Source organism: Fopius arisanus, unplaced genomic scaffold, assembly GCF_000806365.1.
Source record: "Fopius arisanus strain USDA-PBARC FA_bdor unplaced genomic scaffold, ASM80636v1 scaffold00083, whole genome shotgun sequence".
NCBI lineage: Eukaryota > Metazoa > Arthropoda > Insecta > Hymenoptera > Braconidae > Fopius > Fopius arisanus.
The window spans coordinates 419,856-443,394 of record NW_011887822.1 but is presented as its reverse complement, the minus strand read 5'-3'; the positions used below and the strand labels follow the sequence as shown (position 1 = coordinate 443,394).

Below are 23,539 nucleotides of genomic sequence, written 5' to 3'. Positions count from 1 at the left end.
ATTCTATTTTAATTTGATTGACTAATTAAACAAATTCAATTTGTTGTTTTTCATAGTGAAAAAAATAATAAATACTTGCGGATACAATGAGATTCGAACATTATAAACTATTGAATTCATGATCTATTTCATGTACAGAAAAAAAAGTATAATTATTTATGTATTTTATAATTAATTCGTCCAGTTTCTCACAATTTGCAGTTGAATCATCAATTATTATTACTGCAAGTATAACAATCACAAATAAAAATTGCCATTCTATTCCGGAGGGTACATTATAATATTTTTTTAAACTAAATATTCTAGGTTTTTCCATTTTTTTCAATTTTATAAAAAAATTAAAATCTCACATCGTTTAGAATTATAATTATCGTTTAATTACATTTGCAGGAGAAACGTATTTTAGATATTTAAAAAATCCATGATAAAAATTCTTGCATACAATTTACATTTGCAACAGAAAAAAATCATTCACACCCCATATCATTGCTGATAAAAATACTAGAAAAGTATTTTTCGTGGAGTACCACGTGCCTACGAAGTTCAGGAGGCCACGCTGTTTGCAATAAAGACGTTTCTCTGATCTTCCCCCTCTTTTCAATAGCTAAGAATCTTGACTTGTGTACAGAGTATTTAAGACTCGCTATTCGATTCCTCATCCTCCTTCGAGCGGTCGAAGAATCAAGAGATCGGAACAGTCGTTAGACACTCGTTGTGCCAGACTGTCTTTCGTGTGAAAGTCTGTTTACAAGTTTTGAAGATAATTATCCTGCAGTTCTACTCTTCAGAAGGCAGAGAAAACTTTCGCTGAGATGTTTGGAAAAACGACGCTTGTATTCACGACTGTTCTGTGTTTGATCGCCCTGGGGGATTCCACGGATGTTAAGCAATGCGCAAATGGTATGTTTATTTATCCATTGGATATTTTTTGCGGTTCTCATCTACGCACACAATTGGAAATTTTCTTCATCAATGTAATAAGAAAAAAAGGAATTGATTTGGAGCATTCTTTTTATTTTCAAATAACGATTGACAATCGTAAAATCGCTGAATCCTTCATTATGGTCCACCGTTCTAATTCTACCCATGGATTTTACAATTCAAAAATCGTAAAATTAACTAAATAAATCGTTCCGTGTACCTGCAATTATCTCGATTACATGTAATGAAAAAAAGTGGAGAAACCTTTATTTTTGTATTTTTGCAATTTTTGTCGCCACAAGATTTTCCATTTTTCCTCAGATCATTAATTATTGATACAATTGAATTTCTGTTGAGTCGAATTTTTTGCTTAATGAGAATCGAATGAAGGACGAAGTGAAACGTCCACTGGTCGTAATTCTCGAGTCATTACCTGCAATTGTCGGCCTCGGAATCAACTCGAGTCTAATTTTGCACGCAAATAAACCATGCAGACAATTTAATTACCATATATCGTTATAAAATCATGGAAGAAGTGCAGGGGAAGAATAAAAAATATAGAAACTCGGTGAATGTCTCTTGGGAGTTGAAAACTTGCGTGTCGCATGACGTTTCTGTTTAGGTTTAATTCATCCGGATTACCGTAGGTAAAAGTAATTCTTTAGCTACGTATCAAGAAGATTATTGAGTTTAGGTTCATTAAACTTTTCATCAAACTTTGCAATTGCTGATATTTGTCCAACTTTTCAAACTCGCATAAATCTTCTATTTAATGAAATAGTTTATTTATCGTGAACAACCGGAGAAAATTGAATTCGCAGAACTGAAACATTGTTTTATAATTTTTTTTCGTCAGTTCTGGGCTTCAGTTTATAAATGTATAAATAGATAGGTATCTCAAGATCGACTGCTACCCCCCACCAAGTTCAGGGTGAACCACTACATTCTTTTCGAATAATAAAGTATATCAGGGTCCGAAGTCATGATAGTCGACTTTTTTTTTCACTTCTCATCCGATTTTCTCAGTTCATATGCATAAATCCTTGCTTTTCTCTATCGACCGAATACGCTAATCTTTATTCATAGTACAAAAGGGGCAGTAGTCGAACAAAGGAATAATTATAATTACCACGGAAATATACGTGATCCAAGTATTCACTATCACATAAAACTCGCAAGTACAATCGTTAAATAAACTCATAACTCCGAGTTAATTCGCTTTTTTGGGGATCAGCAGCTGCATATTTAAGCCCGTCTTTTATGAATATCCGTAAAGAAACGTAATGCATGCAGGAATCATACATCGACATCAATAACGGAGTGAAGTCCTTCGGAACATGAAATTACCACTGGAAAGATTTGTGATTCATTCAAAAAAAAAACTGCATTACGCAATTGCCCAGAGATATATGATGCGTAATTACTAGTTACTTCTAGAAAATAACAACAGACAGTATAAATGGGAAAATATAATTGATTTCCAGTCAATTAGTAATAAGATAAAATTCAAATAACAGTATGACTCATTCTTTTTTAATTGTGTCAATTGAATTTCTTTATGACAATTTGCTGGAAACCGAATGACCGAATGATGTGGCAGGAGAAAATATTTGGTGTTGGAATATTTGAGTACAGATCCTCCATTGTAGTACAAAAATGCTAAACATGTGTGGAAATTTAAACCAGGACTGTATCCTCTTCTGTCATAAACCTTAACTTTTATTCTTGTTTTTCATTTACAATTTTCGCCTTTATGGTCAGCCTCAGTCTCTTGACAACTCTCCTCTAGTGAAGACGTGCCTTCCTCGTGTTAGTAAAGAATAGTTTATCGAAATATTAAACGGCTTCTTAAAATTATTTATTCACTTGCACCCATGTTCCAATATTTGGATATTCGGCTATTAATGGAAACTGTTGGAGCGTAATGATGGGATCTCTATGGGAGTATAATTATTTTAGATTCCCTTTTTGTTCTGCAGGTGGAGGAAACACCATCAAGTCCACTGTGATAACTGAGTGTGATGAGCCACCATGCGAATTGAAACGAGGTACTAGGGTAGAGATTGAACAGAAATTTGTACCAGATAGGGATGTTAAATCACTCAAGACTTCTGTCCATGCAACAATACTCGGATTACCTCTACCATTTGTCGGAGTTGATGGGAGTGATGCATGCAACCATGTTTACGATGCCCAGGGAAATGTTGCTGGGTGTCCACTGAAAGCAGGCACTGAGTATCATTACAAGAATGGATTTCCTGTTCGGAAAATTTATCCCAAGGTAAATCAATTACTTTCTTCAAGTCCATTTTTCAAGGTCATTACATCAAGAGAAAAATTGCATTCAAAATTATGAATTCGATTATTATACTGAATTGCGAATATCAATTAACAGAATGTTAATGTTCATTGTGGAATGAACTTGAAATTTTGTGAGAGTTTTGATATAATTTTTGTTTTGGGTTCAGATTTTTTATTGTTAAAAATAGGAAACCGGCGGTAATTTCAAAATTGTCGACTTCTTGGAATATCTACTTGTTTAAAAATTGATATTGGCTTTTCATTTAATTTTTACATGTGTTCTCGTCATTCAAACGCTCAATGAGTTTGTTTTTGTCGTTCTAATAATCCGTGTAACTAGCTCGCTGGAAAGTACCGATGTAATGGTATTATCTGGGAATTCACGCGACCAACAGTCTATTTTCAGTCTCCCGTATCGAAAATTGGCTCATTACTGAGTACAGTATCATTACGTCATACACTGGGAGTACCGGATATTGATATGCATGATTATTAAGGCGGGTTATTGAATTTCCAGTCAACAGAAGTGGTAAAACGTAACGAGCAGAACATTGTTTGTGACAGTTATTGAAAAATTTAATTACGTTATTCATGAGGGAGTTTTTTAGATAATTCAAAGCTAAATTCATAATTTGGAAATCTGTAATCTACATAATAATGCATTATTCACACGAAAAGTATTTTTAAATAATGCAAAATAAGAAAGAAACTTCAATTTCAACTTAAAGTTTTGTAATGATGGAATTTACTCTGAAGAAAGGTTTTTCTTTGGCCCTCGGTGAATGCGGTACAGAGAGTTGACTGGCACGAGGGGAATAGATCGTAAAAATCCCTTAGGGTATACGAAAAGGACAAAAATACTTTTATGATCTCATTAATCACCCTTTACTGATGCAATAAATTCACATTTAATGACAATGTTACATCTAAATTATGTCACCTCATGGGGCAGTCGTACATACGACACCAAAAAACTAAATGACAATAAAAATGAATAATTCAATCGGCAACTGATTATAATTAATATTAAATATTAATCTTATGAATTAATTTTACAGGTTTCTCTGGACGTCTACTGGGCGCTGGTTGAAGATGGCAATCCCATCACTTGCTTTGAAGTCCCATCGAAAATCATTGATTAAAAATATTTTTGTATTTTTCCCATTTCTTTAATTATGAAGCTCCAATTATTTGGAATACTTCAAAAATAAAGTACATTTTTTTACTCTTAGAGCAGTGATCCAGTGTTTGGAACTTCTTGTTCGTCTAGTCGATCAATCTCTTCTTGACAAGTGGTGCCACCTTTAAGTGAATTTCGTAACTTTCTCACCTCACGAATCTGAGTTATGAACACGTATTTATCATTGTGACACGAAACAACAGACGTTGGGATGATCATAGGATAATGCTGTAATTTTCCACTCTTACATATTTGTTTGAACATAATCATTCTTCCGATTTAATGATATCACAGAAATAATGGTATCTACATCCGTAATTTAGTGGATGATGTGGATACATAATATTCTCTTGGAAAATTTGTAGGTTATATGATTTTTGTTCGCTTTTGTATTTTTTCTTTCAATTACATCCGCAAATATTGGAAAATTCTCGCGAATTATTCTATGTTAATAGACTGATGAATTAAAAATGTGTGCAATCACATCTTGCATTGAAGCGATCTTGATTAATTACTGCGTTTATTTACTTCCGGTCAAATTATTGAAAGGATTTTAATAATTTTTTTGTCGATCGCTGTGATAATTAGTCATAGGATGCGAATAGAAATTGTTGTGGTAGTTGAGATTGATGATTATTTTCGGATTTGTTTTGTCCAGCTAAGTTAATAATTTTATTTACTTCATTGATATTCATCTGAGTATTTCAATTATTTTTAAAGATACTTTTAAATGTCAAAGTAAATTGAATAGTTTAATATTCTATCGAATGATCCTCATTCATGTCATTGTAGTCCCATTTTTACGAACATTCATTTGCCAACTCTTGATTGAATTTGGGTGATATTTTAAATAAATAAATTAAATGATCAAGTAATTTAAAATGTTTTTTAACATACGATTTGAATATATCATTCAAAGTTTCAACAGATTAATGTCGAATGTCTCATTCTTTATTAGATATGAACTATTCGTCGGTTGTATAAGACAATTTCTTAAAATTCGAGTTGTGAATAGAATGTCTACACGAATCTATACAATTTAAAATTATTTACTATAAACCTACCTTCTTATTTAATACCATCTTAAAATAAATTTCAATTCAATTATGGAAAAATATTGATTTACTCCATCAATTAAACTAATCATGGAAGGTCAGATATAATTTTCAAGGAGACCATTATATATTCATGAAGCTTGCCAGACGGATTTCAATTCATAATTACCAAGAAGTTCACGTGAAACTAGTTATTCACACTCCTCCAAGATTCTTCATAGTTCTATTCACTCTATATTCTAACCTCCATCAACTATTTAGTCCTTCAATAAATTAATAAATAATGGTGTCATTTACTCAATCATATGCCCGAATCAACGAATCATTACCGATTTAGAACAGTATTTTAATAATATTTGAAATCCACTGTCAATTATTTTTAGCATTATAATAAATTACATCGAGGTGACGTTTCGAGTATTACGCTTGATACTAAAACTGACGTGACAACTATAATTACTTCCGTTGCGCAATGATTTTTTAATCACTGTTTTGTTTTCATTATTCTCCAATGATATTCTTCAAAGACAAAATAGAGAATGACTAACTTTTCACCCCATCGCCTTCAGAAAATAGTTTCAATAAATATTGCAAAGAAATCTAACACAAAAACAATTACTTCATACAAAACGAATAATCTAATGGATTCTAACCTAAAAAACAAGTTGATAATCTGGAGTTTGTGGTTAAAATTCCAATCACATCTGGGCATCTTCAAAAATTTGGGAATTTAATTCCAAGGAAAAACTCGATTTATGAAAGAAAATGATTTTGTGAATATTTGTCGCAGTTTCCCGGGCTTTTTATTCCCTCGGCATTGACCCCAGCGTCACTATAAGATGGCGGATTCGGCCATGATCTACTCACAACACTGAATCAATAACTTTATTAACAAAATCATAATAAATCGAATCTTATCAGTACACACGATACACTCCCTGCACTAAACCCTGCAGAAAACGAACTAGAGGGTTGGAGGGTGCGCGTTTGTCGCGGCGCGGTTCACCCTGTCTTTTCGTCAGTGTGCCGTCCGCTGCCGGTCGAGTACCACGTGCTATTATATGGAATTACCCCACTGAGTACATATTCAAATAACTCAAGCTAAAAATAAAATAAAATCCCCCATAGTTAAACACAAGAGGAAAAAATTTCCCCCAAAAAATACTATGAAAATTTCCTGTAGTGACAAGAACTAATTACTCCAACGTCATAATTAAATAAGATTCCCCAATTTTTCAGTCGCAATGTCGGGCGTTTAATTACGGTCTCCCCCGCGTATAATTATAAACCTTCAATTACTCGAGGAATTACTCTAATTTATTTTCGCGCATGTGAATATTTTTAAAGAAAATAGTTACGGTGAAAGTTTGGGATGGGAATTGATCTATGACGATCGGTGTATCGTCTCTTGAATAACAAATCGAGGCAATAGGCGATCATCTTTCATCCGCCAGTTTCCAACTGCTTCTGACGTGAACAAAAGTATCGGGCGAAGAAGAGGAAGGGAAAAAAAAAACCATAATATTGAGTAAAAAAACTGTTGTCACAGGTGGTACACTCGTTATGGTGGTAACAGATCCTTCTTGGGATGGATAACCCACAGACAGGGCTGATTTTGCCCCAGTGGTCGTGGACCTCAATGGTTGATGGTGGTGGTGAATAGTTAGGATGCTGGAGGTATTGTCCTTCATCTTCGTGTGTGTGGAAAGCAACTTTGAGCGTAATCTCATATTACTCCAGCTTCTTTCAAGTTTTTTGTAATGAAAGTACGGTTTCTTTCAAGTTTCATGCACTGAAAGCATTTCTTTCAAGTTCCATGTAATGAAACTAGGGCTCCTTTCAACATTCACGTAACGTTAATCAGAATATAAATAATTATAATTAAGAATCGTTAAGTTGAGTAGATGAGCAGATTGAGACATCTGTGGTGACAGTGACGACATAATTATTGATTAATTACGAGAGATTAGGGCCACCGGTAATGGAGAGTGGATTTAATATTTGAGACTGGGAAAAGTGGAGCATGTGGATTATGTGAAGTGTTGATTCATCGCAAGTCTGTGATTTTGCGAAGGTAATTAGTGAAAAATGTGGAGTGTCGTGGTCGTGCTAGGGCTTATGAACTTTGCTGCTTACGCAGCCGTTGGAATTCCACCGAGGGAATCTATTGGTAAGTGGAAATTATAATCTGACAAATGAGTATCATTTTTGACTCGAGAGTTCACAGGAAAATAATATTTTCATAATTGCAATTTAAAACATTAGGAATTTCAAACTCATGAACTCAGTAATTCATAAAAAATAATAGAAGAATTCCTTTTCAATTATTTATTGAGATATAAACAATTTGATGATGATCGTCCTTTAAAATTTCGAAAATCAAGTGATGAGGATCATTGATAGCCCTGAGTATCCAATTCCATTACCGTTTCGCCAGTTTAATTGCTCCCTTGAAAGAAATCGTAAAAATTCATGACCAATCGCAATCGAAAGTACACCATGACTGCACTTAAAGCCTTGATGACACCCTCAGAATAAAAAGAACCTATTCTCCCTCGCAATAAACTAAACAAACGGCCAGCGAATACCATCCCACAACTATTAACTATACATGCGTAATATCAGGTAAAACATTAATACCACATGTTGAACCGAACTGAATTCCCACAAGAATTATCCCAGGAAACATGAGACAACACCATCACCAATGAAATCAATAAGTCCGTGAAGCTGATTGAATAGAACCATATCCATTTGTTTATTATCTTGTTTGGATTTTTAAAAAATTCTTTAATAATCCAAATATGTCTATTGATCGATGGTCTGCAACTTCAGTTCCATCATTTATCATTCAGAAACTTCAGACCTGTGAATCCATAACCTCCGTTTATTTTTCATGATGTATATTAAATTTACTCATCATTCTCAATCCATTAACTCATCTGTGTGGGAAGTTCTGACGTTTGAAGGAGAACTCTCCACAATCCGATTCCCTCGGTAAAAAGTTGAGAATTCCAGATCTGTTATAACTTCTGAATTTCGAGATGTGCATTACGTATGATTTAAATCTGGAAGTGAAAGAATTTCGATAAATCCACTGAAATTCATTAACATGCAAGAAAACTCATCAATTGTCTTGTTATGCCCCAGATTTTGGTTAATTGGGTTATTGTTAAATATTTGGACATCCAGCATTGTCAGCGTGACACTTGCCAGCGTAATTGGATTATGCTGACCAAGTAATGACAAACAAACAATTATGTATTTAAGAGGCTGTTTGGGTATGTAGAAGGCAGATCCAGATCTGAAGGCAGATGACATAATTAAAGTAATAAACTCTCATATTAAAATACCTATAAGCTATTGGTAGGATTCGTCCCTTCGAGCCTAGAACCTAGAATAAATATAAGAACCCCCCACGCAGGGTACAACAGTCCTCTGTGATGTTATTTGATAATCCTCTAATTAGGGGAGCACGGGCAATATGGAGACTAGTTTTCAATAATGCCACGAAATAAATGTGGATTGTTCACCCAACATCAGTTGCAGATGAATAATGCAGAAACGTTGAGATGATGTATCAAATCAGCTTTCATTGGATATCTCTTAGGTCATTGTAGATAGCGAAATTTTTATAGGGACTTTCTTGTGAGTCTCATGTTGTTCTACAAAAAAGGTTCTTATAACAATTCTTCTATATCTCCTATATTCGGAGATATTCGTGGAAATCCTCTGAATTTTCGTAATACCTATTTTGCTCGATCCGCCCTTACATTGACGCCTCGGAATTATTTCTTTGTTGTGAATGCTTCAAACCCTTTGAATTATCCTCACGCAAGAATTACATCTAATTACTCAAAAGATATGGTTTAATGATAATAATAAGCATTAATTTTCATGCGCCACCTAATTGACCGTGTATATTTTTGATTTTATGTTTATTATGTTTAATTATGTTCACCTCATTAGCAGAATTTCTCATTAAATTCAAAAAATTCAATAATTTTTGAAACGCATTTTTGAACAGCAAAGTTAAAGTGTACGTTCGATTATTATAAATGAGCAAGTCCAATATTAGCATACATTAGGAGAACATGAAGGGTCAGTTATACTGGATATAACATAGTTCTGAGAGAATGACCAGCTCGTAACAAGGGATGCAGTCACTCTCAAGTGGAGTTGGAAAGTTCGGTGGAATGAGCACGCGGGTATACAGTAGCTTTTACTTCTGGTGAGTGCAACGAAGCTGAAGAACAGTGTCCGCTGTCCAGTGGAGCTGTAGTTCCAGAAGAGCCTCTTCAGATCTATGAATGTCTGTAGATGTCCACTGATGATTTGAGAGCACCAAACTTCAAGTTCTAGGGCTTTGTCTTCTCTAGTTTTTGACGAGTTGGAGTAGAAGTGTCTAGCGACTCCAATCTGTTCATGAATTATTTTTGTCAATCCGTTTTATTTGTTGAATCATTAAATCTAGAAATATCTGTAGATGATGCGATGATGATAATTCAAAGTTCGATGGAAATGGATATTTAAAATTAACCTCGGTAATATGTACCTCTGTAATCATTTCGTATATTCTTAAAGGAAATATTTCCGGGAATTTATTTCCGGGATAGTTTTCTCCTGGAATTTTTTCTAGGCGACAACCTATATATTGGATTCTCAGTTTATTCAGATGGGAAATATTTTGTGGAGTGAAACCCGAGAAAAATGTCACAATAAACCCAAAACTCTCCAATTCCCGTGTTTTTTGATAACTCTACATGAATAATCTTGACTTTGCGCTCGAGAAAGTTCTTGGCGAATTAATTAATCGCTGATTCAACAATAACTGTAGACCAGGAAATAACGAAGAGAAATATTTTTCCAACTTAGTTACATGAATAAATTGTATGCCTCGACGAGTCGTCTTTTGCTCCCACGAGTTTAACGAACCGATTCTCCTTCGCGGTTTTTCTCTCGTCCTTATTCTCGACAGAATAGTCAGTTTTCCTTAGATGTCCGTGAGTCATTTATGTCCTGTTTTATTTTTGCCGCAAATCAGTGTCTCATGCTTCAAGGAAATATTGATTACTGATTATAATTAACCAACGGAATTATTTTTATACATATTCTTTGGTTTTATTCTTTCATGTGACTTTTAATTGAATGTAATTCTAGGGTGCATTCGAATAAATAATCGAGAAAATTCGATTTTGAGATAATTTGCAAATTATTGAATAAAGTACATTATATGAAATTTAAATCAATTGTTCGCGGATTATTCGGGTGGATTCTATGCATATTTAATCATAAATAAAATCAGCAAATTTTCGGTGAATTGGATTATTGGAATATTAATTAATAAACACCTGCAATTAATGAGACATCACTGGAATACAATGACTACTTCCTCATTAGAATTAATTATATATTAAGTCACTGAATTAAAATCGCGAAATAATTTTGCAACTTTCAAAAACCTAAAATTCCAGGAAATTAATCCTCTGAATTTCAACTATTTTCATTAAGTTCTATTATCAAGTAGTGATTATAATAATATTCTTCGACTCTCCGGAGGAATTACTTGATTTATAAACAGGAAAGGTAGATGGAGATAAATTTTGTGTGAAAATTTCAGGTGACAATTATACAACACTTCCAGAACTGGTACACCAACATTTTCCACCGGAATTACAGAAAAGTTACGCAATTTTGATTGAATATTGCCCTTGGTGTATATTTCCACAGGACGACAACCAGTTATCACGACACGTAGAGATTTTCTCCCGTAATATAGAATGGATATTAACACCAGTCTCATGAGTCCCCTCGATCACGCAATTCCGTATTTATCTCCCTTTAAATGCAGTACATTTTATCGGTGTGATTCACCGGTAGATGAGGTACAAATTAATGGAATGCGTAGAGAAAATTCTGTAATGATATTATTATCCCTCTGAATCCCATTAAAATACCGTAATTTCTCTCGACATTTATTCCGTTTACTCATTGATATTTTCATTCTTTCACCACGAAATTATTTTTGATCTAAGAAATATTTAATAATAAATTTCAATTTTAATTATCCACTATCATATGTTTGTATTTACGTGAATAAGAGTTGCATTGCAGCAACGACTCGAGTACTGGCAATATTTTTTTTTCATTTCATTTTAAAATTTTCTTTTCTTTCCTCTCTGCTGTCCACTGCCTCTTCATTCGCTCAGCATAAGTGGAAAGAGAAATTCTTCCCTCTTCTCGGTGGTCCTCTTATCCTCTGAGCCATTGTTCTGTTTTCTCTTTTCCTCTTGAAGCTGACTCTCCATATCTGAAGATACTCCTCGTTTTTTGACTGAATATCCACACAGTGTTACACTGTATTTTTCGCATCTACATTCCATGAACTTTTTTATTTCGCCTCTATCGGGTAATTTTTAGTGTTCTCTGGTGGAAACAAATTCAAATGGAGTGAATTAATTTCTTTGTACTTGAAAATTACTTAACGACGTGAACCTAGTTTCGCTAACTCGGGCTTCCTCCTAGCTCAGGAAAACCAACGGGATGAGGCAGTCGATAGTGTCTGAAAAATAAATAAATACCCATAAAAAATATATAATATATAACGCACTCCAAGGAACTTATATATATATAATATATAACGCACTCCGAGGAACTTATTATATCGAATTATATCTTTAATTAATATAAATATAATTAATATAATTAAATTTTTTTTAGTATACCAAAGGTTTTAAATTCAAACCGATGATTACACTCGATCGATATCTCGGCTGGAAATCTGCCAAGGTGGCCCTGCAGTCAGGTAGAGGCCATACCTGGTACCTGATAAATATAAGGCATGCTTTTTAGGTTTGCCAAGTGGACAGTCACTATGAGGCGTTGCTCAGGTTGACTTTACATCTCGTTATCTGGTTATCGTAAGGGCAAAGCAAATTTTTTAAAGACCTGATAATGTGGGCCAGATAAGGACCTCAACCCACTATTCTGTTTAATCTGGGCCTCATGTAACCTTTGAAGATTTTACAATCCAATCTAGCATGTGGCTCTTAATTACAAAAATCTGAGAAAAACTCAATTGACAACCAGAAACGAAAACAACAATTACATAAAGAATTTTTCCTGAAGAATTGTTAATAATTCTTAAATAAAACATTTTTTTTATCAAATAAATCGTATCTTCGGGCCCTCTAAGAAGACTTTAAAAAATTCACAGAAAAGTTTTTCAAGTCTAGAAAAAACTCGAGGTCACAGAGCATCGTATATATGTATAGAAGATATATATAGGATGGTATATATGGGGGAAAGATGGAATTCTGGAATTTATGCAATACACGAGATGATATCTTTCATGGATAATGCATGTTCATGGGCTATCAAACTTGTCAACGACTTTTTCCACATCATTGTCAGTTGTCTGAATGTGAATTGAGAATTCCACATTCCGATTGTTACAAGTTTAACGGCTATGTTATGAGGATGGCATTTTGTTGGGATAAAAGTTTCATCGCCTGTCAAATAGTTAATCGTCGCTGATACATGAATGAAAATTGCGAAATGAAAACAAAGATGAACTCAAAGTGGAGGACACATAAAAACATTGACATCGCTAAATCCCAGATCTTTGCATTCACGAAGAGAAAAGTTGAAAAAAAATTAGCTGAAATAATACGTTAAATTTACAGGATGTCCATAAAAAATCTTAAATATCATGAGTCGTGGAATTCCTTTCAGATTTTCATACTCTTTCGGTGACAGATCCAAAAATTTAATAACCGTTTCGATTCTTCTTTTATATTTCCATAGACATTCACCAAAAATCATTCTCGGTGGCATAATATTCCGTAATTTTTCTTGAATATTCCTCTTCATGTTTGTTTTTAATTCCCAATTTACGGATTTTTATTTGTCAGCAGGAGTCTTTATTTATTTTTTATTTTTTCTAAAATAGGGACGTTTGAACGGAGTGTATCTCCATAATGCGCGGTGTCACACCGTGGGAGAATTGTTCACAGGATTATGAATACAAGGGAGGATTCAAACTAGAAATCGTCCTTCTGCCAGAGTGGAATATCCGTCTACATTACGCTGCATAATTCATGGGTGCGTTGTCATAGGCGCGCTAGGTGTATAATGGCAGTGGACATCCGGACTCTAGTCCATTGTTCCAAATACAGCTGTGCAAGTGACTCCATCCCCAAAGTCCATAAATACGTAATTCATAATCTAAGTAATGATAGATTATCAGTTGATTTGATCGGATACGCTAAAATCTGTCTTTGATAACACGAAACGCATTTCATATGTAATTATTATTGGATTAATATAAATATATAAATTGGATTAATAAAATATAAATAATCGAAAACTTTGAATATTTTAAGCACTGAGACTTATGAGATCCACCCGAATTGAAAAATGACGGTCACGTCAGATCGATGGGAATTTATACCGGTAATTTTTCCGATAAATGTCAATTTAGCTTCCTAAACCCAAATTTAAATCGGGTCTTCGAATGAGGTAGATCGATGAAATAGACCAGGGAAAAATGGCCGACATATCGAAAATCTATTAAGACCCGCTCAACTTGATAGATTGGAAAATTACCGTAGGTCTATTTTCTCTGCGGTCTATTTCTTCAGGGATTCATCGAATAAAGCGAGATGATCATTCAAACACATCTCAGTGGTGTTGACAATTATATAATTGAGGATTAATCATAAATGATCGCCACAACACCTCAATACGTGAATTTACGGAAAGATTACAAACGCCTGTCACTTGAGAATTTAACGCGTAACGATTAATGACTTGCGGAAGTTTATGAATATCTCACCAATTATGTGATTCCAATCATATTTATGTCTAGTTTACTGTTCATGCCCAAACTCCCAAACAAATTGTTCAGATTTTTTTGGTAATTACTCATCTCAAATCTCTTCTCTTCTCGTTAGCTATTAACTTGTCTAATTGTTTATGACTGCCCATAAACTCACTTTGTACTAGTATACGAGATAAGCCCACATTTTGTCGGTGTAATTTACGAGAATCTCGAATGGCAGAAGTCGTGATAAATTTATTCACAGACAATTATGGCTTATAAGTCAAATCAGATCAATACCGGTAAATCATCTGAACGAGGGCCACTCATCTAGCTTTTTTCCTTGCTCATTCATCCTCATTTACTCGTTCCCACGTACGTTCTCGTGCACCAGTGACGATAAAAATTAAACATCCAACCGTGCAGCAAATTAAGTCGTTATTCAAATTTCGTAGAACAGAGTAAATATTTCAGGGCGACATAAAGACGCGGGAATAAAAACATTGCAATTCTTCTGTGAAGCACGTCCTCTCCTCTGCAACACAATTATTCAGTTTTGATCAAGAGTCATGCACTTTTACATATGCGAGGAGGAGATTTTCATAAAGAGATCCTGAGTAACGCCAGTCGAAATGGCGACTGCACCTGCTACGTCATTTTGACTAGATACATTTCTACTGTCTACGGTAAATCCAGTATTAAGTCAAACCACTTCACCCTCAGAAACCCCCGGAGTCTTTTTATCCAACCCCTCTCGCATAATTAACGGCCGGTATCAATTCTTATCCCTTCAACTTCTTTTATTTCCACTGGTTTCATTCTTTCGATATTAATCAAACCGTCCAAGGGACTGGGTCACCGCGATCAATATTGAAAATACCAGAAGTCTGGTTGATGATTCTCCGATTCCAGCTAAAAAATAACTCAATTCCTCTAGATAAATTCATATGGAATTCATATTAAATTAATTATAAGATAAATCGTCAAAGATGATAAGAAACTAACAGAAGATTAAGATTAGAATGTAAGGATTGGAATCAATGGGTTATTGAATGGTTCAATTGATATTTAGATGCAATAATTTTTGGTGTCATGTTTAATGACGGTAAATTGACATTGTACGCGAAATGAAGATTTACGGAATTAATATTTCAGGGAATTTAGGGAACTTCATTATTTGACGGATAAACCATCAGTAATTAATCAAACTATGTTGATGGAGAACAGGCAATTAGGTGGATTATTTATGGGAGCAATGCGTCACTGTGGTTAACCGGTGGACTGATAGTGAACTCGAATTGCTCGTTCAACCCTTACCCCTTGGAATCCTATGATCCACCTGAAATATCTTCAATCATCTTCTCCAGAATCTTATTTGAGTTGTATCATATCTGAAAGTTTTAACTAGTTCACGGATTTGTCGAGATCAACTATAGAGGCGGTCGTACCAATCCTCAAATATCAAAACTCTACGGCTTGAATTCCGCAGGAAGAGTTTCCCGTGGTATTTAAAAGGATCAGTTAGCGAAAGTAAGTTCTTATAGTTCTGATGGATGGAGAGGTGATGATTTAATTCTCAGTAATTGGAAGTGGTTTTCGAATGAGTGGACTCGGAGAAAAATCCCTTTTTTACGTTTTATGGTTTGTTTTTTGCGTAATTGCGTAATTAGCAAACTTATTTCAAGTCATTTACAAAGTACTGGCTCTTGGATTGGTTCCCATTTGTTTTTTCCTTCTGATTAATTAACGGACTCGTCTTCCTCTGGATCTTCCGACTGTCGTTTCCATTTTTTTGTGGTTATGTTACGAGACATTAATGCTAAAGTGTGCAATTATTACGTAATTTGCAGTTGAATTGGTAGCGTAAGATTTGATTCTAAGATTTGATTTGGTGATGGAAAATCTCATCGGGCATTTGGTGGTGAGAGAATTGGCGCGAAATCAATGGTTGGGGTTATGTTCTAGCTGTAACAAGTAGATGAATTGAACGAGCTAATTATCTAAATAAGCATAACAGTCACTCTTGAATAATTGTTCTGTGAATCTATTTATTTTTCATCCCTCTTCTTCTCAACTTCCTTTATGCTGTTCCATCCGAATATTCGGCATGCCCCAGACATATATTTATCAACGTCCCCGTCGACGGCTTACGTGTTTCGGTTTTCCAATGTTCCTCGCAAACTTTTTGGCTCCAAACCTTTCTCCTCTAGTTTTCATGAATACGAAAAGATTAACTTAGAAAAGGAGTTGCAAAAAGTACAACTGAAAGTACCTTGAATCTCAAAAAGAATTCGGTCCATCGGGAATTCATCTGCAACTGCATGCTGGGCCCTGAATATGATACAATTCTCCTCATTTTCAGATAGATACCGACTGTATGCGTTTGAATAAACAAGAGCTAAAAAAGAAGCGAAAAAATCCATTGCATTCATCGAGTATCTGATACGCCGGACATGCACTGTAATCCGAGTTGGCTCGGGGAAAATGGAGGGGATGTCCGGAATAGTTGAGGTAGGCTATGTGCAGTTAGTCGATTTTTTGGGGTGCAAAACTCTCTGGGGAGTTGAGCGAATATAGGCCTCCGAAATCCGGCTGGCAGATATTGCCGGCGGAAGCCTCCGGGGCTTGATTCATGTTTAAAGAGGGTGGCCCCATCCTCGGCCGCCAACACACGCCTCAACGCGTTTCGAAGCGTTTTACTTTCCAAAATAAACACACGGGCTGGGTTAGAGAACGCATTAGCCACTTTGATGGCGTACAAAAGAGATTCCACGTGGTGACATGAATTCTCGTTATTAGACTTGTTTGAAGGAGTTGTATCATTTTTTGTAGCGACGCTACCTTTACGTTAACATTTATATCGGTTCATTTTTTACAGTTCAACATATTGTTTTGATTTCGGCTTAGCAACAGAATTCCATACCGATGACGTATATCGTGATGTCCTTGTCCTACACGGAGAAAAAATTCCATTGAAAATTAGTAAGAACCTTCCCTAAAAATCAGTGTACTCCATCAATGAGAAATTGAAATGCTGCTGACTCATTTTTTCGGAAGGGTCACATGAGAAACTGGAGGAAACGCATGAAAAAGTAGTGCATGCCTCTCAAAAATTAGGGTGCCACATACGAATTTTTGAGTGAGGCATACCATTTTGTCCAGTGTCTCCCTCTATTTCCTTGTACACCCCATGTTACGTCCCAGCGTTGGTGAAAAGGTACACTAAATTTTGAGAGAATTTTTTCTCAGTGTAGGACACCTTCGAAAATCCGCGACAATTCGGACAGCTTCGAATATTGTTGCTGTTGTCTCATGGTGTAAACCTGCCTAAACCGCTGTGAATAAATTCATGTCATGTTCCAGACGTTAAATCGACTTTTCTGATATTATTAATCCTTCCCAACGTACACCGAACCCCACATTTTTTTTTTCAAGAGATTGGAGGTTAGACTGATTTGGCGGGAAATGCTCTAGATTGTTAGTGGTGTTTAAATGGGAGTTTCATCGAATTCCCAGGGAGAGTGTCGGCTGCCATTTGATTATTAGGTGATTGTAACTTCGATGGATCGAACTGTTTGCGGGTCATTCGATTTTAACTCGATCGGAAGTCAATCTATTAACAATCGGTGAATCGTTTTGAAGCGTTTTACTTCACAAAGTAATCACATCGAGTGGATTAGGGAAGGCATTAGCCACTTTGCCGACTTACAAGAGATTCGAGTTAATTCTGGGTAGTAGACTTTTTTGAACGAGTTGGATCAGCTTTTTATGAGATTTGAGGTTATGCAGATTTAGTATCAGATGCGCTCAATCATTTTGAGGGATTAGGATAGGTTTTTTCGATGGTGAATCGTCTGCCGGATCGAGTGTATCGAAATATAAGAATTCGTGTTCTTTTCATTACGAAATTAGTCTAATCATTATTGATTATCTTCAATCGATAAATCATACGAATCGGTTAATTTCTTCATTATATGCAATATCGAAAATTTACCGTGAAATTCTTCTCAAACTGTTGGATTTTTATATCTCACCGTCATGTATCTGCTTCTTATGCACTTCCGCTTCATAATAGTCGTATCATTGTAATAAAAGTGACAGGAGAGTTTTTTGTTCTCAATGTAAATTTCGTTTTTATTGCTAGTGGCCTGCACTCAGCCGCCATTATTACCACAGGGTATTTTGTTCTCGGCAAGCTGGAATCTTCACAAAAAAGTCGTTATAGAAGTATTTGACTCCGACAAGCTTCTTAACCAGGGCTCATACTACCTCTCTGGTTATTCATTTGCTGTAGTACCCTTTCCGGTTTTTATGGAGTCTTCTGTGTTGTTTTTATTCTCAGAAGAAAATAGGGAGTTTAGGAAATGGAGCGACTGTAAATGGACCCTGTAAAAGAAGCTTTAATAATGATACAGGCAAAAAGGATGTTATCCTATTCTAAAATGGACACGCTTGATACAATCGATTATCTCGAAAATCTCGAAATCATGAAGCCACGATTCCTTATTGGTCCGCCTAAAGTGGCGCGGGATTACAAAGTCGTAACTCTCTTACAGAAATCGTTTCAAACCCGCGAGATGGCGCGCGGGACGGTCTCTCGTTGGTCTAGAATGTGAGCTAAACCTACTTTTCCAGACCAAAATTTCCAAAGACCGGCAGAAAATCTTAGAATGCACTCCGTTCTTATTCCAATCAGACTATCCGTCGAATTAATTCAAATAATTATTGACAAAATGATTGGGATCGCAGCTAGACTTACCGATATCATCCCTGAAATAACGATTCTCTCAATCCCTATCTCCGGGAACCAATCGTCCCGTTAACGGAAGTCCGTAATAGGTTCATAAAACGGTTGGATATGGCCGTCAGTAGTTTGCTCACAGCTATAACGTAGCCGAGCCTTCCAAATAGACGTCATAAAATATGTACGTTGACGAGAGCAAATAAAGGAAAAAGAAAAAAAACAAAAAATAATCCATCCGTTGGCTTTACGAGCCTTCCACGTTTTCCAGACCCACATGGTTCTGACTTCGTCAAACGTTGCGAGACCCCCAGTGGTAAACAGGCGGGAAAAGAAAATTGAGTGAAAGGCGGTTATAAAACAATTGTCGGAGGGAGAATAAAGGAACCTGTAGTGTGGTAAGAGGCTCGGGGTCTATTGTTCTGTGAAATAAACTTGAGAACTCGATTTAGTCACCGTTTGATATAACTGGGATGAGTTGAACAAGTGTTCTGCAGTCGTGTACCGAGTGTCGATTTAATAAGGGGTAGATAGAAAGGAAATTCTCGACAGCAATGATAAACAATTTTATTTGTTCATTTTCTTTTTAATAGATAAAAAATTAGTACGAAACAGATAAGACTTTTTTGTCTAAATAACATGAATGATTAGTGGTGAAAATTGAAAATTGACCTGATTATTGAATGGTGGAATGTTCTTGGGGTTATCAAATCATTTCGGGAATTTCCTGATTGTTCATGATTTTTTTCGTCCCCTGATTGAACAACCATTGTTCGTTCAGTAAAAAAGCTTTAGTTGATCGGTAGGTTGGTTGATCTGATCAAATCGACATTTTCAAAATGAAAATTCAATTTGATTTAATTTTACTGTACGAGAACCTGTACGTAATCCGGGTATGAAACGATTTCTGTAAGAGAGTTACGACTTTGTAATCTCGCGCCACTTTAGGTGGACCAATAAGGAATGGTGGCTTCATGATTTCGAGATTTTCGAGATAATCGATTGTGTCAAGCGTGTCCTTTTTAGAATAGGATTCGAAGGAAATTCGCATGCATGAGTCGATCTTAATTAAATCGGTCGGTTCAGTTATGAGTAACTAAACATCAATTATCATTCTCATAAAACATTCGCAAATGTATTCGAAAACGGGAATTTCATCCACGCTAGGATTAAATAATTATTGAGTAAACGGAAATGCTGGTCAGAGCAACACTCACTATAATTAGAACACCGTAATGTTGAGAATGATAATTACGAATTGTCATTCCTCCCCTCGCAAAAAGTTAGTAGCTAAAATACCCGTGGCTTTTAATTTTCCCCCAAAAAATTTTGGCGGTGTTCGTGTATATTTTACTGCGGTCAATCCCCCTTTACGTTACACCCTTTATTCCTCCCGTTTAACCTCATCTGCACGTTAATGGCATGCATTGACCATCAGTGGCTACATTGTTGTCATTTTATCAGAGATTCAGGGAATATTTGATGCTGAAATTCGTCCATCCAATTGAGTTCTGTAACATCTACATGAACCAAGTGGACAAAAAAAAATTGTGAAAAAAGTCCAGCTGTGAAGAGACGAGATTATCACTTTTATCACGCGATCATCCGTTTTTAAAATAATCGAATTTATATAAATTAATCATATAACTGGGGATTATTTGAATGAGAAAAACGAGACTATGAAATTTCATACAAAAATAGAAATTAAATGAAATTAATATCTTCGTTTCTTGAAAATAAATGGTGTAGTACTTGGGATGGGTGCGCCTTATAATATTATGATTGATTGTTCACTGGAAGGGATAAATTACAATAATAGTTTATTGACATTTAAATAAAAGAGCTTATTACTTCATTATTTAAAATAACAAACATGGAGTTCCAGGCTTCGATAATATTTCATTCAACGTACATCCTACTTCAAAAAATTATCCAGAGAAATAAGATATCAGAAACTTATGAAACAAAATTTTTTTCCGCGGTATTAAGACTAGATAAGAAGTATCTTATGGTAATGAGCGAGTTTCTCAGTAAAGATGCTCTAAAAATCTGACAATCGTAAGTGATTATCCTCGATCTAACAATACTACGGTATTTGTAAATGAAATTTATGTATTGTTTATAACTATTTAAAAAAATTATGCATTATGCAAATTGACAGTTAAATTTCATCGACTTTTTCATCTGATGCATTTGCATTTGCCTCAAGATGTTAGAGATAACATTCGCCGAATAACTCATAAAAATTCTAGATACAAAACCTTCTGTACTCGAGATGTATGGGATGCGATGGTCAGTCGTAAAGCGTATCTTGCTTTCACTCCTCCATTTTGCGATTTTCCAGTCGACGTTCAACCCGGCAACAATAAACTTCCGGAGGACAATGTTTTTCACCAATGTCTCTTGTTCTCTTGTCTGAATGAATACACCCATTGACTTATACTACTTTGCGATAACCAGGGAGAAGTAGGTACGTGAGTGTCATTGGGTTTTAGGAGATATGACGAGAGATTTATGTTTTCACATTTCAAAATTGTCTTGAAGTTGTGGCTTTGAATCCTCAGGATATTCAAGCCATTCTTTTAGATTTCTGAAAGAAAATATTCAAATGCAATTTACATTCTCCTTGAATGGCGTAATTGATGACCTGTTAGAATATCAAGTTAAAATTCATAGAAATATATTGAACTGATTTATGATGATTACAAAAATTAATCGAGTTTGTATAAACATAAACAATGGTTTCACAAGAAATCATTCTAGGGTTCTTTCTTTGGTGACGAATGTTCTTATGGTCTTAGCGGCTAGTCTTTAGTCTCTTGGAGATATTGATAGAGTTCAAACGGTATTCTTCCTCGAGCTATTTTAATAAAGAAATAGTGATTACAGTTTATTAATTGTGTTTTAATTAATTTAATTATCCTATTTCTAATAAAACCCAATGTGACATGTCCACGGACTGAGAGACAAGAGATAAGACTGATAAGTTGTAAAAAACGTGATCGCATATGAATTTAGTAGAGGTAAAATCAAAAAGAATTACGATACAATATTAATTATAATATTGATAGTGATGTGATTGTTAATTGTTGTGTGTCGTATTACAAGGTCGTGAAATTGAATTATTTGAAAATTTGTTCAGACCATCGAACAGCTGCAATTAAAGTATCCAGTCGAAGGATATTGTAATTGGGATTATATATTTTTTTACATTCAAATATTCAATTACGATAGTTACCAAGGGTTTCCATACTCCAGCAATTCATTAGTCTCCACGCACGCATTGCGCTTTTATTTTTCCCCAGCGGTTTTATTAAAGGACGTGGGGTGTTGCCGGTGCTTTCCGTTTGAATTAAAAAGGTAACTGCCTTCAGTCCCGATTCTTAGCTCCAGCATCCTCGCACCAACAATGTAGGAGAGTACGTGCAACTCCTGGATAATTGTTTCACTAGTTGTAGCTTCTCAGTCTGTTTCTTCAGGGTTGCACAACATGTGGAGAATTTACACAATTAAGAACCGAACAAGAACAGAATGTCAATGGGTGAATTATCTAAAATTAATTAAGTAAGTTGTAAACATTTGGACAGACGTTTTGGTTCGTAAATGTCTGTCAAACCTAGATGAGCACGGGTAGAAATTTATAAGGATTTTATTAGGATCTTATAGGTTAGCTCCTAAGGTTCAGCGAGGGCTGAAACACAATGGCGGGGAGAGGTCCTTGTCTGGCCAGCATTATCAGGTCCTTAAATAATTTATCCTTACGATAATTTAGTCTTGAAAACGAGGCGTAAGATATATCTTAGCAGGTACACCTGATAGCGACGGACCAAGGTCCTGATTAGGTGCCCACCTGGTGAACCTGAAAGGCGGACCTTATATTTACCATGGCCCTCACATGAAAGCAGTCTATTAACGATTTGCAGATTCAAGATTTTACAGTTATTTTTCATTGCAAATCCCCAAAAAAAATTTCTCACCGGATTATTTAAACGACCAGGTTGATCCAGAGCCTTGAATACTCCCCAAATAATACTTCCACACCGAAAACCTCATGGATTTTCAAATTACAGCTGTAATGATCGAATCCTCGCATCAGATCAAATGCAGTTACAGTTTCATCGATCATAAACAAAACCACAGTGTTGGCAATCCATATATTTGGATGCATCCACATGGAATATCGCCACCACTGAGCGATGAATTTTCACCCCATTCTCACTCCCTCCAAAACTACAGAAACCCATCAAACCTCCACAGCTGAAGGTGTAACGTTAATCCCCACGGTCTGATGATAATTACAAATTTGCCGTTTGCATCATCGTATTTGATTAGATCAATTCCACCCCATTCTCACCCCTAAAATCTGTTTCGTTGGACGTACGATAATTTCAACAGCGAGTACGTCAGTCAGGTCAACTCATCCCGAGAATAACGATTCGAACAGACAACAGACGTCGTTGAACAAACGTTTGATACAGCGGATGGGTGGATTGAACGAATGGAGAGGGAAAATAGGAAGG

At 35.4% G+C, this 23,539-nt stretch overlaps 1 protein-coding gene across 1 annotated transcript; it reads left to right on the top strand.

Moving 5' to 3' along the window:
* Positions 1 to 641: 641 nt before the first annotated feature.
* On the top strand, positions 642 to 5,273 carry LOC105270303 (ecdysteroid-regulated 16 kDa protein). Its single transcript, XM_011311155.1, has 3 exons — positions 642 to 900; positions 2,901 to 3,202; positions 4,281 to 5,273. Exons 1-3 carry the CDS (start codon positions 813 to 815, stop codon positions 4,362 to 4,364), a joined length of 474 nt encoding a protein of 157 aa, XP_011309457.1. The 5' UTR covers positions 642 to 812; the 3' UTR covers positions 4,365 to 5,273.
* Positions 5,274 to 23,539: the final 18,266 nt, after the last annotated feature.

Coding starts and splice junctions, on each gene's coding strand:
- LOC105270303 (XM_011311155.1), top strand. CDS start 813: ATGTTTGGAAAAACGACGCTTGTATTCACGACTGTTCTGTGTTTGATC. Junction 901..2,900: donor TGTTAAGCAATGCGCAAATG/GTATGTTTATTT, acceptor TTTGTTCTGCAG/GTGGAGGAAACACCATCAAG. Junction 3,203..4,280: donor TTCGGAAAATTTATCCCAAG/GTAAATCAATTA, acceptor TTAATTTTACAG/GTTTCTCTGGACGTCTACTG.